General features: G+C 36.5%; 1 protein-coding gene across 1 annotated transcript; it reads left to right on the top strand.

Annotated features, from left to right (window-relative positions):
• The first annotated feature begins 596 nt into the window (after positions 1-596).
• Positions 597-8,434, top strand: LOC106136908 (flap endonuclease GEN). Its single transcript, XM_013337576.2, has 11 exons — positions 597-978; positions 1,091-1,185; positions 1,685-1,889; positions 2,283-2,372; positions 2,831-2,984; positions 3,599-3,731; positions 4,260-4,421; positions 5,468-5,636; positions 5,897-6,041; positions 6,406-6,483; positions 7,460-8,434. Exons 1-11 carry the CDS (start codon positions 916-918, stop codon positions 8,386-8,388), a joined length of 2,223 nt encoding a protein of 740 aa, XP_013193030.2. The 5' UTR covers positions 597-915; the 3' UTR covers positions 8,389-8,434.
• The last annotated feature ends 7,238 nt before the right edge of the window (positions 8,435-15,672 follow it).

Here is a 15,672-nt window from a genome sequence, read left to right as displayed (position 1 = left end):
AATCCCGTATTTCTGTTATTTCCCTATTTTTAATTATTTCTGTCGCCTTAAAAAGTATGCCCCAGTAAAGCAGAAAGGGAAAAAGAGTGATGGGGGTCTGCCGGGTATAAAGACAACAAAACTATAAACATCTGCTATATTTTCGATATTGCAAGAAATAAAATTTTATACCCGAAAAATATTCGCTTCGATCATTTATTTCTGAATGTACAATGTCACAAAAATTGGCACCCTTAAAACAAGACAAAATATAACACGGTCTCAACGGAAAACAAAACAAATGTCGTGTAAGTGGGCACTGTAGAATAACTAAACATTTCGCAGTAAATATGGCTTTATTCAATAAAATTGTAGAGTATGACTTGAGTATGTAATATAAATGAAATATAGACGAAAAGGGGTCAAAACTAGTGTGGAGGTTGCATATCACCACAGGCGCTATTTTCAAACAGGATCTGTGCATCAACCGAAATAATAATTTGACTGGTCTTTAATACAAATACCTCTAATTTTAAGGATAAAATGTCTTAGTTGGCAAGCACTTTTTTGTAGTTTTAGAAACTACTTGTAGTCCAAGAATACATGGCCATGCTACATTTGCGAGTATTGTTTTCTAACTTTCGAATAAAAAAAAGGAAGACATTGACAGCATTGACATTGTCAACGTGAAAATATCAAATCAAAATTTAAAACTGATTCAAAATTTGAAATGCCGAAAGGATTTCAATTCAAATTCATAGAAAAGATCAAATATGCATTCAACCTGTAATTCAATTGAACAAAACCAACAAACAAACACCTAATTTGAATCAAACTTAAGAGTATATAAAGTATTTGAATCCTTTTGTTAGTGTTATTCTTATTGTTATTGCGTTTGTTAGCAAGCAGTCATTCGTGCCTCTGGTATCGACCACTATGGGTATTAAAGGCCTGTGGACTGTTTTATCGCCTTACAGCGAAAAGAAATCTCTTCATGAGGTATCTAGTGATAATTTCTTAGAAGCTTCCGCCTTTCAATTCATTCAACCAAAGCAAGGTGCGATGCCTCCTTACTAAATTTTTTTTAATTAGACGGCATTGTTGATTTCAGATTCGAGGTGAAACAATTGCAGTAGACTTATCTGGGTGGGTTTGTGATAGCCAAAATGTTACAGATTATTACATTCAACCAAAACTTTACCTCAGGTTAGTGTCTCATTTTATTTTTCGTTGTGTATAGCACACGTTTTTCTAATTTAACAGTCTTACCCTGAACTTGTTTAATTACATTTTTCTTCCTTCTGGTACTCCTGGTTCCTGGTGTTAGTCTTAATTGCACTCTCGTCTCTGGAAAGGAGCTCGGAGTGTGCCTATCTATGATCACGCTCCTGGAAAGTCAGGTTTTTCATAAAGTGACTACAGTTACATGACTATCTTGGGTCACTGTTGTATACATTCAGTTGTCTGAATGTATATAAGTCCCTTCGCTTAAGAGCATCAGTTAGCAATTAAACTCAGAAAAGAATTTTGGTACATGGCCATGGCCACAGTAGGATGTAAACCTGTGCCTCCCTGTGCATCATGCACCTTAACCATTTGACCACTAATAGACTAGCAATTATTGAAATTATCTTCAATTCAAATTTTTATATTAATATTTGACAATAATTTTTATTGAAACTGTACAAATATAATATATTTTCAGAAATCTATTCTTCAGAACAGTTTACTTAATACTGGCTGATATAAACCCAATATTTGTACTGGAAGGTGATGCTCCAGAATTGAAAAGAGATGTGATGGCAGCACGTAATGCTATTCAGTTTAAGGGAGCTGCTCCTAAGTCAGATACTGCATCTACTAAACGTCCTGATGTGGGAAGAAAACGATTTAAAGGAGTTCTTAAAGAAGTAAGAATAATTAATTTTAAATCTTTATAAAAACTTCAATGTGGTTAGTATTTATTAATTTCTCTATAAAATTATTGCACATAATATTTTTGTCTATTTGGAATTTTATATGCCAAAGACAGCACTGTATGTAATATACTACTTATTTCACTGTGCTTTATCTTAGTTTGTATATTCAACTACATGTGTGGCATCATCATGCTATTGATTACAAGCAGACTATTAACAACAAATAACAACAAAAAATTTTTTTTTTGGAATAAACATTTCTGTTTTATTTGTTAAGAAATGGGAGATTCTTATTTTAATTTGTCGTAGATAATATTTGCTTACTAACCCTGATAAATAGTTTTTTCACTTACTGTTACTAAAGGAACATCACTTGTGTTACAGTGTGAAACCCTCCTGAAACATATGGGAATCAGATGTGTCAAAGGGAGAGGAGAAGCAGAAGCCACATGTGCACAGCTGAACTCTCAAGGTGCAGGTATTTAATTTAAAATTATATCAAATTTTTGTAAAAATTAAATAGTATTTAACAGTCATTGTTAGTACATTGGGCCTTTTCTATCAGCATATCACCTCTGTATTTAGTGTGGTTACCTATAATACAACAACAATACCAAATATGTAAGTATAACTGGTGATATTTCTCTATGTCACTAACTGTTTTTAAAATCATTGTAATAGTTCTTTCAAAGATTTTCATTACATTCTTTTAGAATTAAATAAGTTTATTTTATCCTTAACCCACAACCATATTTACAAAAAAACCAAAAGACAGATTCCCTCCCAATAAGAAACGTCTAATGAACATCTGCCTAATAGCTAATTTAGTCTCATCCTTCGCTCCATGAAATGCACGTGACTTTATTTATGTATATACCTCAGAACTTTACTTAAGGTTTATTTCATTATGAAAATCTTGTAAAATCGAACAGCTGGTTGACGCAGTAGTGTCCCAAGACTCGGATTGCTTCGCATACGGCGCGCGGCGAGTGTACCGCAATTTTAGCGTTTCAAGCTCGGCTGGTGGTGGCGCCATGCAGGGCTCTGTGGACTGCTACGATGCCGACCTCATGTTCCGCAGCAATGGTTTGTGATCGCAGAGAATTAATATGGATCTATCATACAATTGTGGAGTGAAAAGTCCCTGTACAGCTTTAAATGTTTTAGATATTTAAAGCACTACAAGGCCTTTTTTAGAAGTTGGTTTGCAGAGATTGTTTATAAGCTGGTCCTTTCTTAATTGCTTGATATTAAGAAGCATGAGTATGTTTATTGCTATTATTTTTTCATACTTATATATACTTCACGAAAATTTATGAAAGATGCCGTGTGGTTCCCGGCACCAATAAAAAAAATGAATAGGACCACTTCACCTTGTTCACATGGATGTCGTAAAATGCGACTAAGTGATAGGCTCATAAACTTGGGATTCTTCTTTTAGGCGATGGGCTAGCAACCTGTCACTTTTTGAATCTCAATTCTATTAAGCCAAACAGCTACACTCACAAAGGATATAGACGTGATTATATGTATGTTTATATGATAATTTTGTAGAATTTAAAATGATCAAACTTGGCGCACCATTTTGTAAAGATTGCTCTATAAATTTTAGTTTATACATCTATGTATGGTTTATAGAGATTTTGATACCATTCAATAAAATAATAAAACATAAGGTTTTCAAATACCTTTGTTGGCAGGTTTTGGACGGAACAAGATGGTGGCTTTGGCGATCCTTTGTGGCTGCGATTATGGCGTTGGCGCATGTGGCTCATCCATAACAACTGTTGTTTCGTTCCTACACACTGTACCCGATGGAGAAGTAATTCCCAGGTTCCTATTTCGGTTCAGTATGATAAATCGATTATAAAAACAGTTAGTGAGAATCTACAGTAAGTGCAAATTACCAGTATGATATATTTTCAAAACAAAAGGAAAGCTAGCTTCGTGTTCGCTCCCGGTCGTTGCGACAAGTGCGGCCACATCGACCGGACCCGTTTAAAATACCATATATATATATGACATATCATGTCTAATGTCCCTTGCGGGGTAGACAGAGCCAATAGCCATCAAAAGACTCAAAGGTTTGATTCACACATTCAGATTCATAGTGACAGGTTGCTAGCCCAAAATACCAGCTAATAGAAACATATTGAAAAGCATCCAAACATATGTTGGACACATCAAATGATGAGATTGAATTTGAATACGTATATAATACTCACTTGGATGAGCGATCCAGAGCACTGCATATCATCATTTAAACCAGCCAATAGAAAAATATTGAACGGTATCCATGCTATGGTACCTGGAGACATTCAAAGATGAGGTATAAAGACGAGTAATTTAATTATAATATAGGTTACTTTCCTGGGTGAGCGATCCCGAGCACTACGAGGAGCAGACCCGCTTCGTGTCGGCGCCGGGCCGCTGCGACCGGTGCGGACACGTGGGAAGGGCACATTTGAAAAATGGCTGCCCGGTCTGTGCGACACATCGCGGATGCAGCGACTTAGGACACAAGTAAGGAAAAATATGGTTTTTGAAAAACACGTTACCCCTTCATGAGTGTAGGCAACCTTCTTAGTATACGCCATAGCAACGGTTGCCATGATGTTGTTTATTGGAGAGATGTCAAAAATAATTTTTTATTGTTAAAGGTTCTTAATTTTTATGTTAATAATATAGTGATTTTTAACTGATTATTTCTCTCCTCTTTTCTCTTTCTTTCTTCTGTAGGAATAAATAACTTTAATAACTATACTTCCTGCAATGAGTTATCTTCTCAACAATATTAACGATATTTCGCATATACATGAATACACATACATACAAACATACATATGGTCACGTCTATATCCCTTGCGGGGTAGACAGAGCCAACAGTCTTGAAAAGACTGAATGGCCACGTTCAGCTATTTGGCTTAACGATAGAATTGAGATTCAACTAGTGACAGGTTGCTAGCCCATCGTCTAAAAAAGAATCCCAAGTTTGTAAGCCTATCCTTTAGTCGCCTTTTACGACATCCATGGGAAAGAGATGGAGTGGTCCTATTCTTTTTTGTATTGGTGCCGGGAACCACACGGCACCCGGGAACCACACGGCACATATATGTACATGAATAATTAATAATTGTGTATTGACTGCAACAGCACATTTAAAGATACCTTTTTGGACAACTTCTCAACAAAGTGATGTCAGGTTTATGAATAAGAGCATGATGTATGTATTTATTTCTTCACTACTGTTGTTAACTGATATTGATAAAAGTCAATATCCTCCCCGGTGTAAGTTCCGGTTACATCTCCGTCTCAGGTCAGTCGGTTTTGTTAAAAAAAATTAGAACGTAAGATCTGAAGGCAAAATAAGACCCATTCATTTCTGTACTGCACTCTTCGGATATTTTTTTTCCTTGTAAATATGTAAGTATGAAATAGTATATTTGTTACATTTTTAATAGCGTGACCTTATGAAAGTCATAATTCGAGTAATTCTCTTTAAAGTACGCAATAAACAAAAGTAATTAATTTTAATCTGGCACTTGGTTCTCTAGTGGTAATCGTTTCAGATCAAAAGTGTCTGAAGTCAAGCGTGAGCTGTCACTTCGCAACAGGGCCCTCTCCTGCGGCGTGCCTTTTCCGGAGCCGAAAGTTATGAAGGAATTTCTGAACGCGACCCCAGAGAGAATTGATCTCGACAGTTTGAAATACCCCGTGCCCAGTCTGATTCAATTTGTGGTGAGTAGTGCAGTGATGTGGGTTTTCGTCGCTAATTTTGTTTGATGATCACGTTATGACTAGATTTTTTTTTTATTTAATTAGATAAGTGAACGATTGGTGCCGTGTGGTTACCGGCTGTGTATCTCACACAGCTGGGATGAAGATGTATAATTGTACAGTCAGCCGCTGAAAAATGTTTTTATGCCGTTGACTGTACATTTTTGGGATCAACAATTATATAACATGTAATATTTATTGTAGTTTTTTTTTAATTGTAGAAACTGATGTCCAGAAAGTTGGATTGGTCGGAAAAATACTGTGTAGAGAAGTATATGCCTGTGTTGACGAAATGGCATCTTCAGGATAACGTCCCAAATCGAACTATCAAGCCGTTAGTGATAAAAAAGAAACGAAACCCTAGGGGTAAATATTTGTTAGCTATCGTTGCCCTTTTGTTTATATATTATCTACTAGATGATACCCGTGACTTAGTGCGCGTGGCTGAATTGGAATTACTTATTACTATGTTTCCCAATGTCTCAGCTATATTACTGCAAAGTTTCATTTCCGTTCAGTATTTTTGTGTGAAAGTAACAAGTATATAAACATTCACACATCCTTACAAACTTTCGCTTTTACAATATTAGTAGGATAAATTCTCACGACAAACCGACAAGTTACATAATTAATAATTTGAAGATTAACATGACACCCAAGGAATTGTCTGTCTGTACAATTCGCCCGACTATCGAGTGACACAATTGATTCCGTCGGGTTCTAATTATAGGTGTGCCGAGTTTCGAAGTGGTTTGGGGCGATATCGACGGCCAGTACGAAGCGTTGATTCCGGACGAACTCTTTGGAGGTGAGCGCCAAGTTTGAAGCGTTGTTGGTGTAAGGGTGTGTGCATTATGCGTGCGGTGGCGAGATTTCAGTGGAAATGAGTGTCTATAACAACTTTTCTTAATTGGTTTGGTTAAATATTGTATTATTGTCTTTAGAAAACAGTATTCACTTTAAAAAAAAACTATACAGCGTGATCGTCATTAATAACCATAATTGTGTTTAATTATCATTTATCATTCACACATCACTTTTTTTTGGAATCGATGGGAAATCATTTTAACGAACTACCCCAGGGATATGTCAATGAAGACTCGAAAGTGGTAGAGAATTTTTTTGAACTTCGAAGCTTAGCAGCTAGGAACGTACAGATTGCATTGGAAGATGAGATAGAACTCTTTTTTACTTCCTGTTTTCTATTAATTTTTTTAAATGTGAAAGTATATGTCTGTCTTCAAATCGCTCAACGCCATCTAATGTATTCGTGGCCTTATGCGTCAACATCGCAGATTCGATAAATGTTCCTTGTTATTAATATTGCAGCGATTTATTATTGAAAGTGTTGAACTAATATTTAATATTTACACGGAAATCGGAGCAAATGTTTGTACAAGTTAAGTTCGCGTGAATGCCTGTCGTCGTTTTCCTTAGGCGAGATAGGAATCGACTTCTATAATTAAATATTCGGGCATAAGTGAGCGTTTTTAAATTTTTGAATATTGAGAAAATGTCGTTAATCAATGGGTATAAAAATTAGTATAAAATTCTTTACTGGGTGATTCAAAAGACACAAATCGTGTGTTGCATTGTGTTATGTTCTTTTCGTAGTGTAGGCGAGTACCCAAAAAAAGGTTATGCCAAAATTTCCCGCGATTTTGCACGTACAACGTCGAAAGCTAAAGCTTGTTATTAGTTTTCTATTTTTATCTTTGTTGGTTTAAGTTTAATATCTATGTTTAGCTTTAGTTTCAACATCGTGTATTTAAAAATTGTTACAGAAGACGAAGACCATTCTAAACCTTGGACGACGACGGAGCGGCAGGATTTAATGCGACAATATTACCCTGAACTTGTTGAAGCCTACGAGGAGTCTATAAAAAAGCCGCCGAAAACAAAGAAACCGCGAGCCACAAAGAACAAAGATGGCGCCGAGAAACCTAAGCGAAAATACAACAGAAAGGTCAAAAAACTCATTGATGTAGAAATTGCCAATCTCAGTGGATCCCTGAAGAATTTAGATTTAACGGCGAAGACCACCGAGATTAATTCCAGTAAGAATAACGTTAGCGTCTGCGTGAATAAACTGAAAAGGAAATTCAAAAGCACAAAAGGCAGACAAAAGACTATTGATAGTTTTATAGCGAAGAAGAAACGAAAGTCCATCCAAAAGGCAATGCACTCATTGAGATGCAGCTTGAATAATATTTCTATAAATGAACCAAACTATTTCTTGCATAGTGGTGGTTCTTCGGACAAGGAGAATAAAAATGAAATCGAACACCTATTGAGCATGTCCTGTGCGAGTGGAGACGAAATTGATGATAGCGATTTATCTAATCTAGTTGACAAAATAGTCAATAGACCGCCTTGCACGAAAAATGCAAAAGTGGACAACAATTTAGTCAAACTAATATTCGAAAGTAAATTTTCTACGCCTAAGAAATTGAAAAGAAATAATGTATTAAAAGAGGCTAATTATTTTTCGACGCCAAAAGAAAGTCCGATAAAAAGAAACAGTTTGAAATTATGCAGGAATATTTCAAATGTTTCTGTGCACTGCAAAGCGAACACTAGTTATTTCTTTGACAAGTTGACAGAGGACCGCGACGCCTTTGAAATGTCTCTGGAATACAAACACAAGAGTGCTATCATAAGTTTGGACTGCGATACAACGGTTGAATACAGTTTGCCTGACGTATGTTTATAATAGGAATTGTGATGAGTAATTTTTGAAATAAAGAGATTATTTAACACTTTGATTTTTAACTTTAATATAGATTTTATGTACAAGTTATGAGCGAGAGGGCGGTAGGGATTTTTTTCTGTATATGTATAAAATATGTTTCCTAGTCACGCCAAAACGGCTGAGTGACGTACGAGTATATTGAATGTTCATGGGAGCCTTGGCAACTAAATAATCTAACACATTTGCATGCACGCAGATACAGTCGCGCAAAGATTGTAGACTATAATAATTTCAAATTAACATCAAAGAAAAAAGTTCTTATATCGAAAGCAAAGTAGCTTATATAAAAGTTTCATATAGGTATGTAATGTCATTTTATGATGAATTACTTACTCGATATTTATTCGAATGCACTTACATAACATTGATGGATGGGTTCGCTCGGTAACAAGAGACCCCGAATGCTATTTGAGGCATTCGTTCCGACCTCGCGAACATCGTGATTTATCTTAGAATCTCACTGAAATATGGCCTATTTGCGCCAAGACTCCATTTCTGCTAGATCCTATATTACTCCTACGTTTTGAATTACAATCTCGTGCGATAGGTGACGTGCAGGGCGGCGGTATATTATTACAAAGAATGTAAAGACACTTCGTACGTAGTACTTTCTCTTGGCGTTTAGTCTCTGTTTTATTCTCACCTCAGGAGCTCGAAGTGTGCCGTTTTTGACCACGCAACTGGTTTGGGTAACTTTGTAATTCGATGGTACAGCATAAGAAATATAAGACAAATCCAAAATTTGAATACGTTAACATCCCAAAGGGCTCGATTGGCTTTGGAAAAGTAAAGTCTGAAACTTAAATTCCTTAAAACAGGTTTCTCATTGGTTTAGCAGGTTACACGCGAAAGTTTAAGTAAACTGGGTTTGCTTCTTACAACAGAGGTAAATAAACTTACCAAATTAACAAACTAAACTAAAACTCCTACGTAGTTTGAGACGACACAAGTGGGTAGATGTGAACTCGAGACCTTTCAGTCCACAGGCCTTATCTTAGACAGAATAAGGGCGGGACCGTCAATTCGCGAGAATTTAGGCTCCGCTAGTCAATGTTTATACATATTAAAAGGATGATAAGGTGGTCGGTGACCTAATGCGTAAGGTAACCTATTCGTAAGTGAGAAGTAGGTACCCCGACTTCGAATCTAACGAATCAAAATATAGAATTTTGGTACAATTAATGAAAGTAGTAATTAACCTACACTTCATTTGGATTACTTCTGGCGGTAGACCTGGGTTTGCCTGTGACCACGATTTAAAGCAACGCAAGATAAAAAAACAACATCTATGCAAATTTGATACATCACCGTTGAATATCTACCCGGGACATGCACATTAAGTTAACTTTAACCGCCAAAATTAAAATGCCGCAAATGCAGTTAGTTTAGTCACAATTGTTGCAAGCAAATGTGGTCGTTACTTAATTTATTCCATTAGTAATGTTAATAAAATAAATCATAGACCCGCAAAGTGTGAACAACAAACATGCAGCTGTTACTTCAAATAAACATCCACCTACCCGCCATGTTCGAACAGAAGCGGTTATAAATAACGTAATTTTAAAATGCATTAACATAATAACATGGCCACTGAATGTTTTATTGTGTTGTGGTGGCCGCGGATACAACTTAAATGAAACAACAACAAAAGGGACGGTTTTATGTAGAATTCAAATATGATTATGCAAAGGATTTTCTCGGAACAAAAGGAATTAGGAATAACTATAGTATTTGTTTGGATAGACCAGTGTTTTCCAATCTTTTGCGCCAGACATTGTGCTCTCTTTTGTGTATGTGTGTTGAAAATTTTCTCTGTTTTTATAAGTTCAGTTATCAAGATGACGACTTAATATAGCGTACAGCTTTGAACAATTTAGAGTACTTAATTTCAATTACTTTTAAATATATTTTGTTCATAATGAATTGAAATATTAAAATGATGGAAATGTATGTAGAAATCCCTTTGGGCGATAAATAAATACATCTTACAGCAGATTTATAAAAAGCTGACGAGTTGCAATCTTAACATGTGTGGAAAAAAGTGAGGAAACCTTCAAATATTCAGGAAACTCACGGGTGTCATTAAAAAATCTGTCATACCAAAATCAGCGGCATAGGCAATTCATAAGCAGACTCTGGGCTCCTCCTCAAGCAGGTGGATGCATGCATGTACAAAAGTTAACAGAATGACGAGCGGTGTGTTTATCCGGCAACTGGATTGCAACCTGCAATACGCTTTGATAAGAATTCTACTAAAATTGATCTATGCAAAATGAAGCTTAATGAATTTATCTAATTATTATGAAACATAGTATTGTTGCGTTAGTATCCCATAATACACACTGGCAATTTGGTTAGTTATCAGTCGCATTAAATATTTTTGTAAGTAAATGTACATATAGGTTGGAAATCACTGGACTTCACTACACCACAAGCTTTCGCTTCAACTACTCGTATAACTACATACATTCGTATTCTGATTAAGTTGCCTACTTTAATTAGCTCATGAACAATTATCTTTTAACGATGTGGTACGATCTAATAAGAGTCGAACATAATGATTTATGTCATCTATTTGATCTTAATTGTAGTTGAAAAAATTTAGCTTTTTCTTGAATTGGAATCTTTTATTTCATTCACTACGAATTTCTATCACGCGATAAGTATATATTACATATGTACTATTATTTAATCATAACAAACTTTCCAATGGCTGTTTCAAACTGAGATATTTAACAAGTAGGTACTTTATTCAAACACGGTTGATTTGATCCACACCTACTAAAATAAGTAAATTCGAAAGTTTTTGTTATCACTTTACAGTGAAACCACGAAATCGATTATAGTGAAATTACACAAATAGCTAGTATTGAGAACAGATAAGGACATAGGCTACTCTTAAAAGCGGGCATAGCTGCGGGCGATCTAGTTGCAAATAAAAATACTATTTACAAATGTAATATTTGCCAGACGAACATTTAAAAATTGCTTTCACGAATGGAGTGAGCAGAATTTTCACATGGTAGATACTCAAATCTTTAGGTAGGTACAATTCAAAAATGTTAAGGTAGACTTTAACGTCTATCTATTGTTAATTCTTGTTGTCAAAATGATGACGATAATAATATTTTATTATAGAAATAGCGGAACCTTTCGAGATAACTGGTAAATTTAGCACAGGTTAACTTGGAATATAAGAAAAAGCGATGTACTTAAGAAAATGCTGCAGTGCAATTAGTAATCGCTTCTGCATTGACAGTATGGAAGCGGCACTAAACTATCTATCTTATCCTGTATCTTTACCCTGCACTTTAGTGTACAGGCAGAAGCAAATGTAATTCACCTTTTCTAACCATTTTATTCTGAATCAAAAATAAAAAATTTACCAACGCACACCAATTATTCTTCTCTTCTATTTATATTTTGTTCTATTAGTTGAAGCGTTGCGGAGGTCCGCCGCCAGCCCTGGGCGAGCTTCGGGGACAATGGAGTTTTTGCGTTTCACCTGCCGCTTTCCCAGGAATATCAATTTGCGCCCGTATTAATCGTTTTCGATCACTCTGCAAAGGTCTGAATAATAGCACAAACTTTTAATTGTTAATGCTTTTTACGAGACAAAAAGAAACTGAATTGGTGTATAATTTGTTAAGAATCCAATTTTTCAAAATGTGTATTTTTATTATGTAATCGGGGTTTCCCTTGCCAGATGCGTGTTAAACTTATACTAATTGTTATAACCCTATATAACTAAGTTCATTTTAAAAAATGACGTATCGGCGACGGCACGTTTGCGCCGCGCGAACATCACGGAAACGGCCACGCACCTATCACTCACATCCGCAAAGCTAGGCTTTGTATACATTTATTTAGTTGTATCTCTATGTTGATACTATTTGGAAAAAGATGTGTCAACTGTCTAGGTTCTGAAAGTGTAGTACAGGACGATCGAACTGCAAAATGCTACGATAAAGTCTAAATCCTTCTTAACCTCATCACTGTGTTAGAAGGAGAAGCGTGGCGGGTTTGTTCACCCCGATGTCGTGAGATCTCGCGGGCAGTCGGGAGGATTCGGGAGGCTGCGTCGCAACGCGCGCGCGCGTACCCGGCCGCTTCGTCATTGCGACGGAGGCTGTCGTGTGTCGGCGCTGGCCCGTGCGAGCGCTCGTCCCGCACCGCACCGCATCGCGCCCGTGTGTCACCTGAGCCGCGAACCGCCGCGCCGCGTACACGCCCTCGTGCCGAGCTCTGCGTGCTGAGCCCGTGCTGTGCCGCTCTCGCTGCCCGACACCGCCGCAGGTGACGTCGCGTTCCGCGCAGTGCTTGTGCCGCTAGACCGTTGCTCAGTGACCACGTTCCCAGGGACCGGCGATTGTGGCGCGATGTAAAGAAGCTGCGACCGTGAATCCATGTGTAAGTGGGTGCGTTGCGTATGTCACTTCTCCGCTTGGCTATTGACGCCGGTAACGATTTTCCGCGAGTTAACTGCCCCGGCGAGGAGCAATCGGAATAAAAATGAATGAATTACGAAGCTGCCCACCCCGGGAGTGATGTCGTTGTATTTTAACCTCTACACCGAAGGGATAGAGTCGCGCACGTGCGCTCGTTGTCTCTGATAATGAATACGCTCTCTCAGGCTTTCTCATCAGTTAAAGAAATATAAATATATAGGGGCTTATTTATGTTACAGTCTGTTGTAGAAACTTTATAGCAGTCATGTATTGCGAACGTAACAGGTGTCGTCGGAGCCGATGTCAGAGATGTTTGACATTGAATCTGGAGGATTGTTGCAAAAATCAATATTATATTATTCCTACACGAGTCAGTGATCTGCAAATCTATGCAAAGTGACTGTGCTCGACTCATGAGGCGTGAAGAGGGCTTTTGTACTATTTTTAACCGAGAGGTTCTGGAACAACTGGCAAACACAATCTAGATCTATCAAAAGACACTAACAAGAGACAACATTTATATATTTTAATATTCCAGAAATTACTTCATACCAGAACAAGAGTAATAAGTACGATTTCATGTTATTTAATGCCTATTTCGCCCCATTAGTAAATAAACGACAGTTGTTTAATTATGTTTAACGCACATTCGCTCGTGTGGGGTAACTCGGGTGATAAATAATTACTCTGCTTTCCATTTGTCTCAGTCACTGTGGATTCTTAGTTTACTTATTCATCGTATGTGTATTTAGATAATGAACAGAAATGGGACTTTCAGATGCTGTAGGATTTTAAACGACCATTTTATGCTCTCGTACTTACTATGTTTCTTTAATGGTTTTCCTCGCCCGGATCAAAACTGGATTTATACTAATTCAGAATTTTTATCGTTTGTAGGTTTCAACATATGTTCTTCCATAAAATAAACAAAAACAAATTTTTGGGCAAAAACAGAAGAAACGTGATTTTTTGGAAAGAACGCGGTTCCATCTATTTCTAATAAATAAACTAGAGTGAAGAAGAATGACAAAGAAATTTTATTCATTATGTCAAGAAAGAGACATAGATAAAATATTTATGATAATCTAAAATATATAAATATACACATACAATCACATCTGTGTCCCTTGTGGGGTAGACAGAACCGAGAGTCTTTTAAAGTCAGTAAGGCAATGTTCATGTTCGTCTTAAGATGGAATTGAGATTCAAATAGCGACAGTTTGCTAGTTCATTGCTTTAAAAAAGAATACCGAGTTTATTCGCCTTTCCCTGGATTGACTTTACAATCTGCACGGGAAGATATGCAGCTGTTACACACTATGTTTATTCTTCACTACCTGACCATCATGGAAACTTGCACTAGACGAAAGTGTTCTTAGTTCTTTAGTGACCTTTTACGATATCTATGCGAAAGAGATGGAGTGGTCTTTTTCTAAAGCTTAGGGAACCACACGGCATCAAAATATATTCACTACAAGCTCTTCTAGCGTCGCTGAGCTGAACGCAATAATTTCATTAGGCAACCACCTAAGCTAATGCTAAAGTACCAAGCTTGAGTAAGGCTAGACTCTTAATTATTGCCCTGTCTTCTCTTTGTGATAACTTGTTAATTTATTATGGAAGTATTTCACGATTCTATCTGTAACTTGGAATAAAAATTTTAACCAAGAAACACGAACTTTTAACATGAGATAATCTAATATAGCATGCTCAAATGCAACCTTACTTGCTTGCCTATAAATGAGAACATGTGTGTACTTTATGTAGTATAAGTAACTACTTACGTACCTGCAAGTCAGTCAAGGATAAGGCTTATAAATTTGGTATGTTTTTTTCAAACTATAGACTAATAACCGAGCCATGAATCTCAATTCCGTCCAGCCTTGTCTTTTAGTTTTGACACTATAGGCTTTGTCTGCCCCGTAAGAGATATAGATATGCATACAAAGAGAAAACAAATTGAAATTAAGACCTACAAAAAGATTTTATTTTAGCAGGACAGTCAAGGTGGGCCTGTGGGCAGGAACGGTGTGGTGTGATGTTTTAGGAAAAGGTTAAATACTTGAGACTGAAGCATAAGCGTGAGCTGCGCAATAAGGCTTATTTCAGTAAAATTTGTTAGTAACGAAAAAATATATTAAAATAACTGCCGATTGTCCACACTGATGAGTACGTAAACTGATGATGGTGATTATATTCAGTAAATGTCTAAATTCGTAGAAATCATAATAATATTGATAAAGATATTTTTGCTTATATTGAGTTAGGAATGGGAAATATGAGCGCATGTTTTAATAATAAAATAATGCAATAAAATTGTATTATTGTAAATACATTACTTACTATCATGTATATAAATGTCGGTTCTACGTACGTCTTCATTAATACTTTTTCGTAACGTGAATAACAATATTAATTAAAGCACCTACATGCAGCACTCTCAGCTTGTTAAACCTAACCTCCGTCGCTATTTTCAACGTTATTAAAATAAAACAGAGTTCCAAAATATGTAGTAAAATTTCCTTCGTTTGAAATAAAATGAATTCCAAATAATTTACCTCTAAAATAAGTTGCCTGCACTGTATCCGAAATTCAATTTACAAATAGCGGGTCAGTTAAAATGTACCAACCCTTTGTTTCTACGCCTGCTCGGTCGAAAAAGCCGCTCGGAATTTTTCCCAACAAAAAAAGGAAAAGTATTCATTGGCGAGAGTACACTGACAGTCCGACAGAAGAAAAAAAGGCACAAATTTTTGGCACAAATCTGCGTATGAGTAATATGAACATTGATTCGTTT

The sequence above is a fragment of the Amyelois transitella genome, chromosome 4 (assembly GCF_032362555.1).
Source record: "Amyelois transitella isolate CPQ chromosome 4, ilAmyTran1.1, whole genome shotgun sequence".
In the NCBI taxonomy this organism is placed as follows: Eukaryota; Metazoa; Arthropoda; class Insecta; order Lepidoptera; family Pyralidae; genus Amyelois; species Amyelois transitella.
Note: the sequence above shows the minus strand (reverse complement) of the source record. Positions and strands in the feature narration are given on the sequence as shown.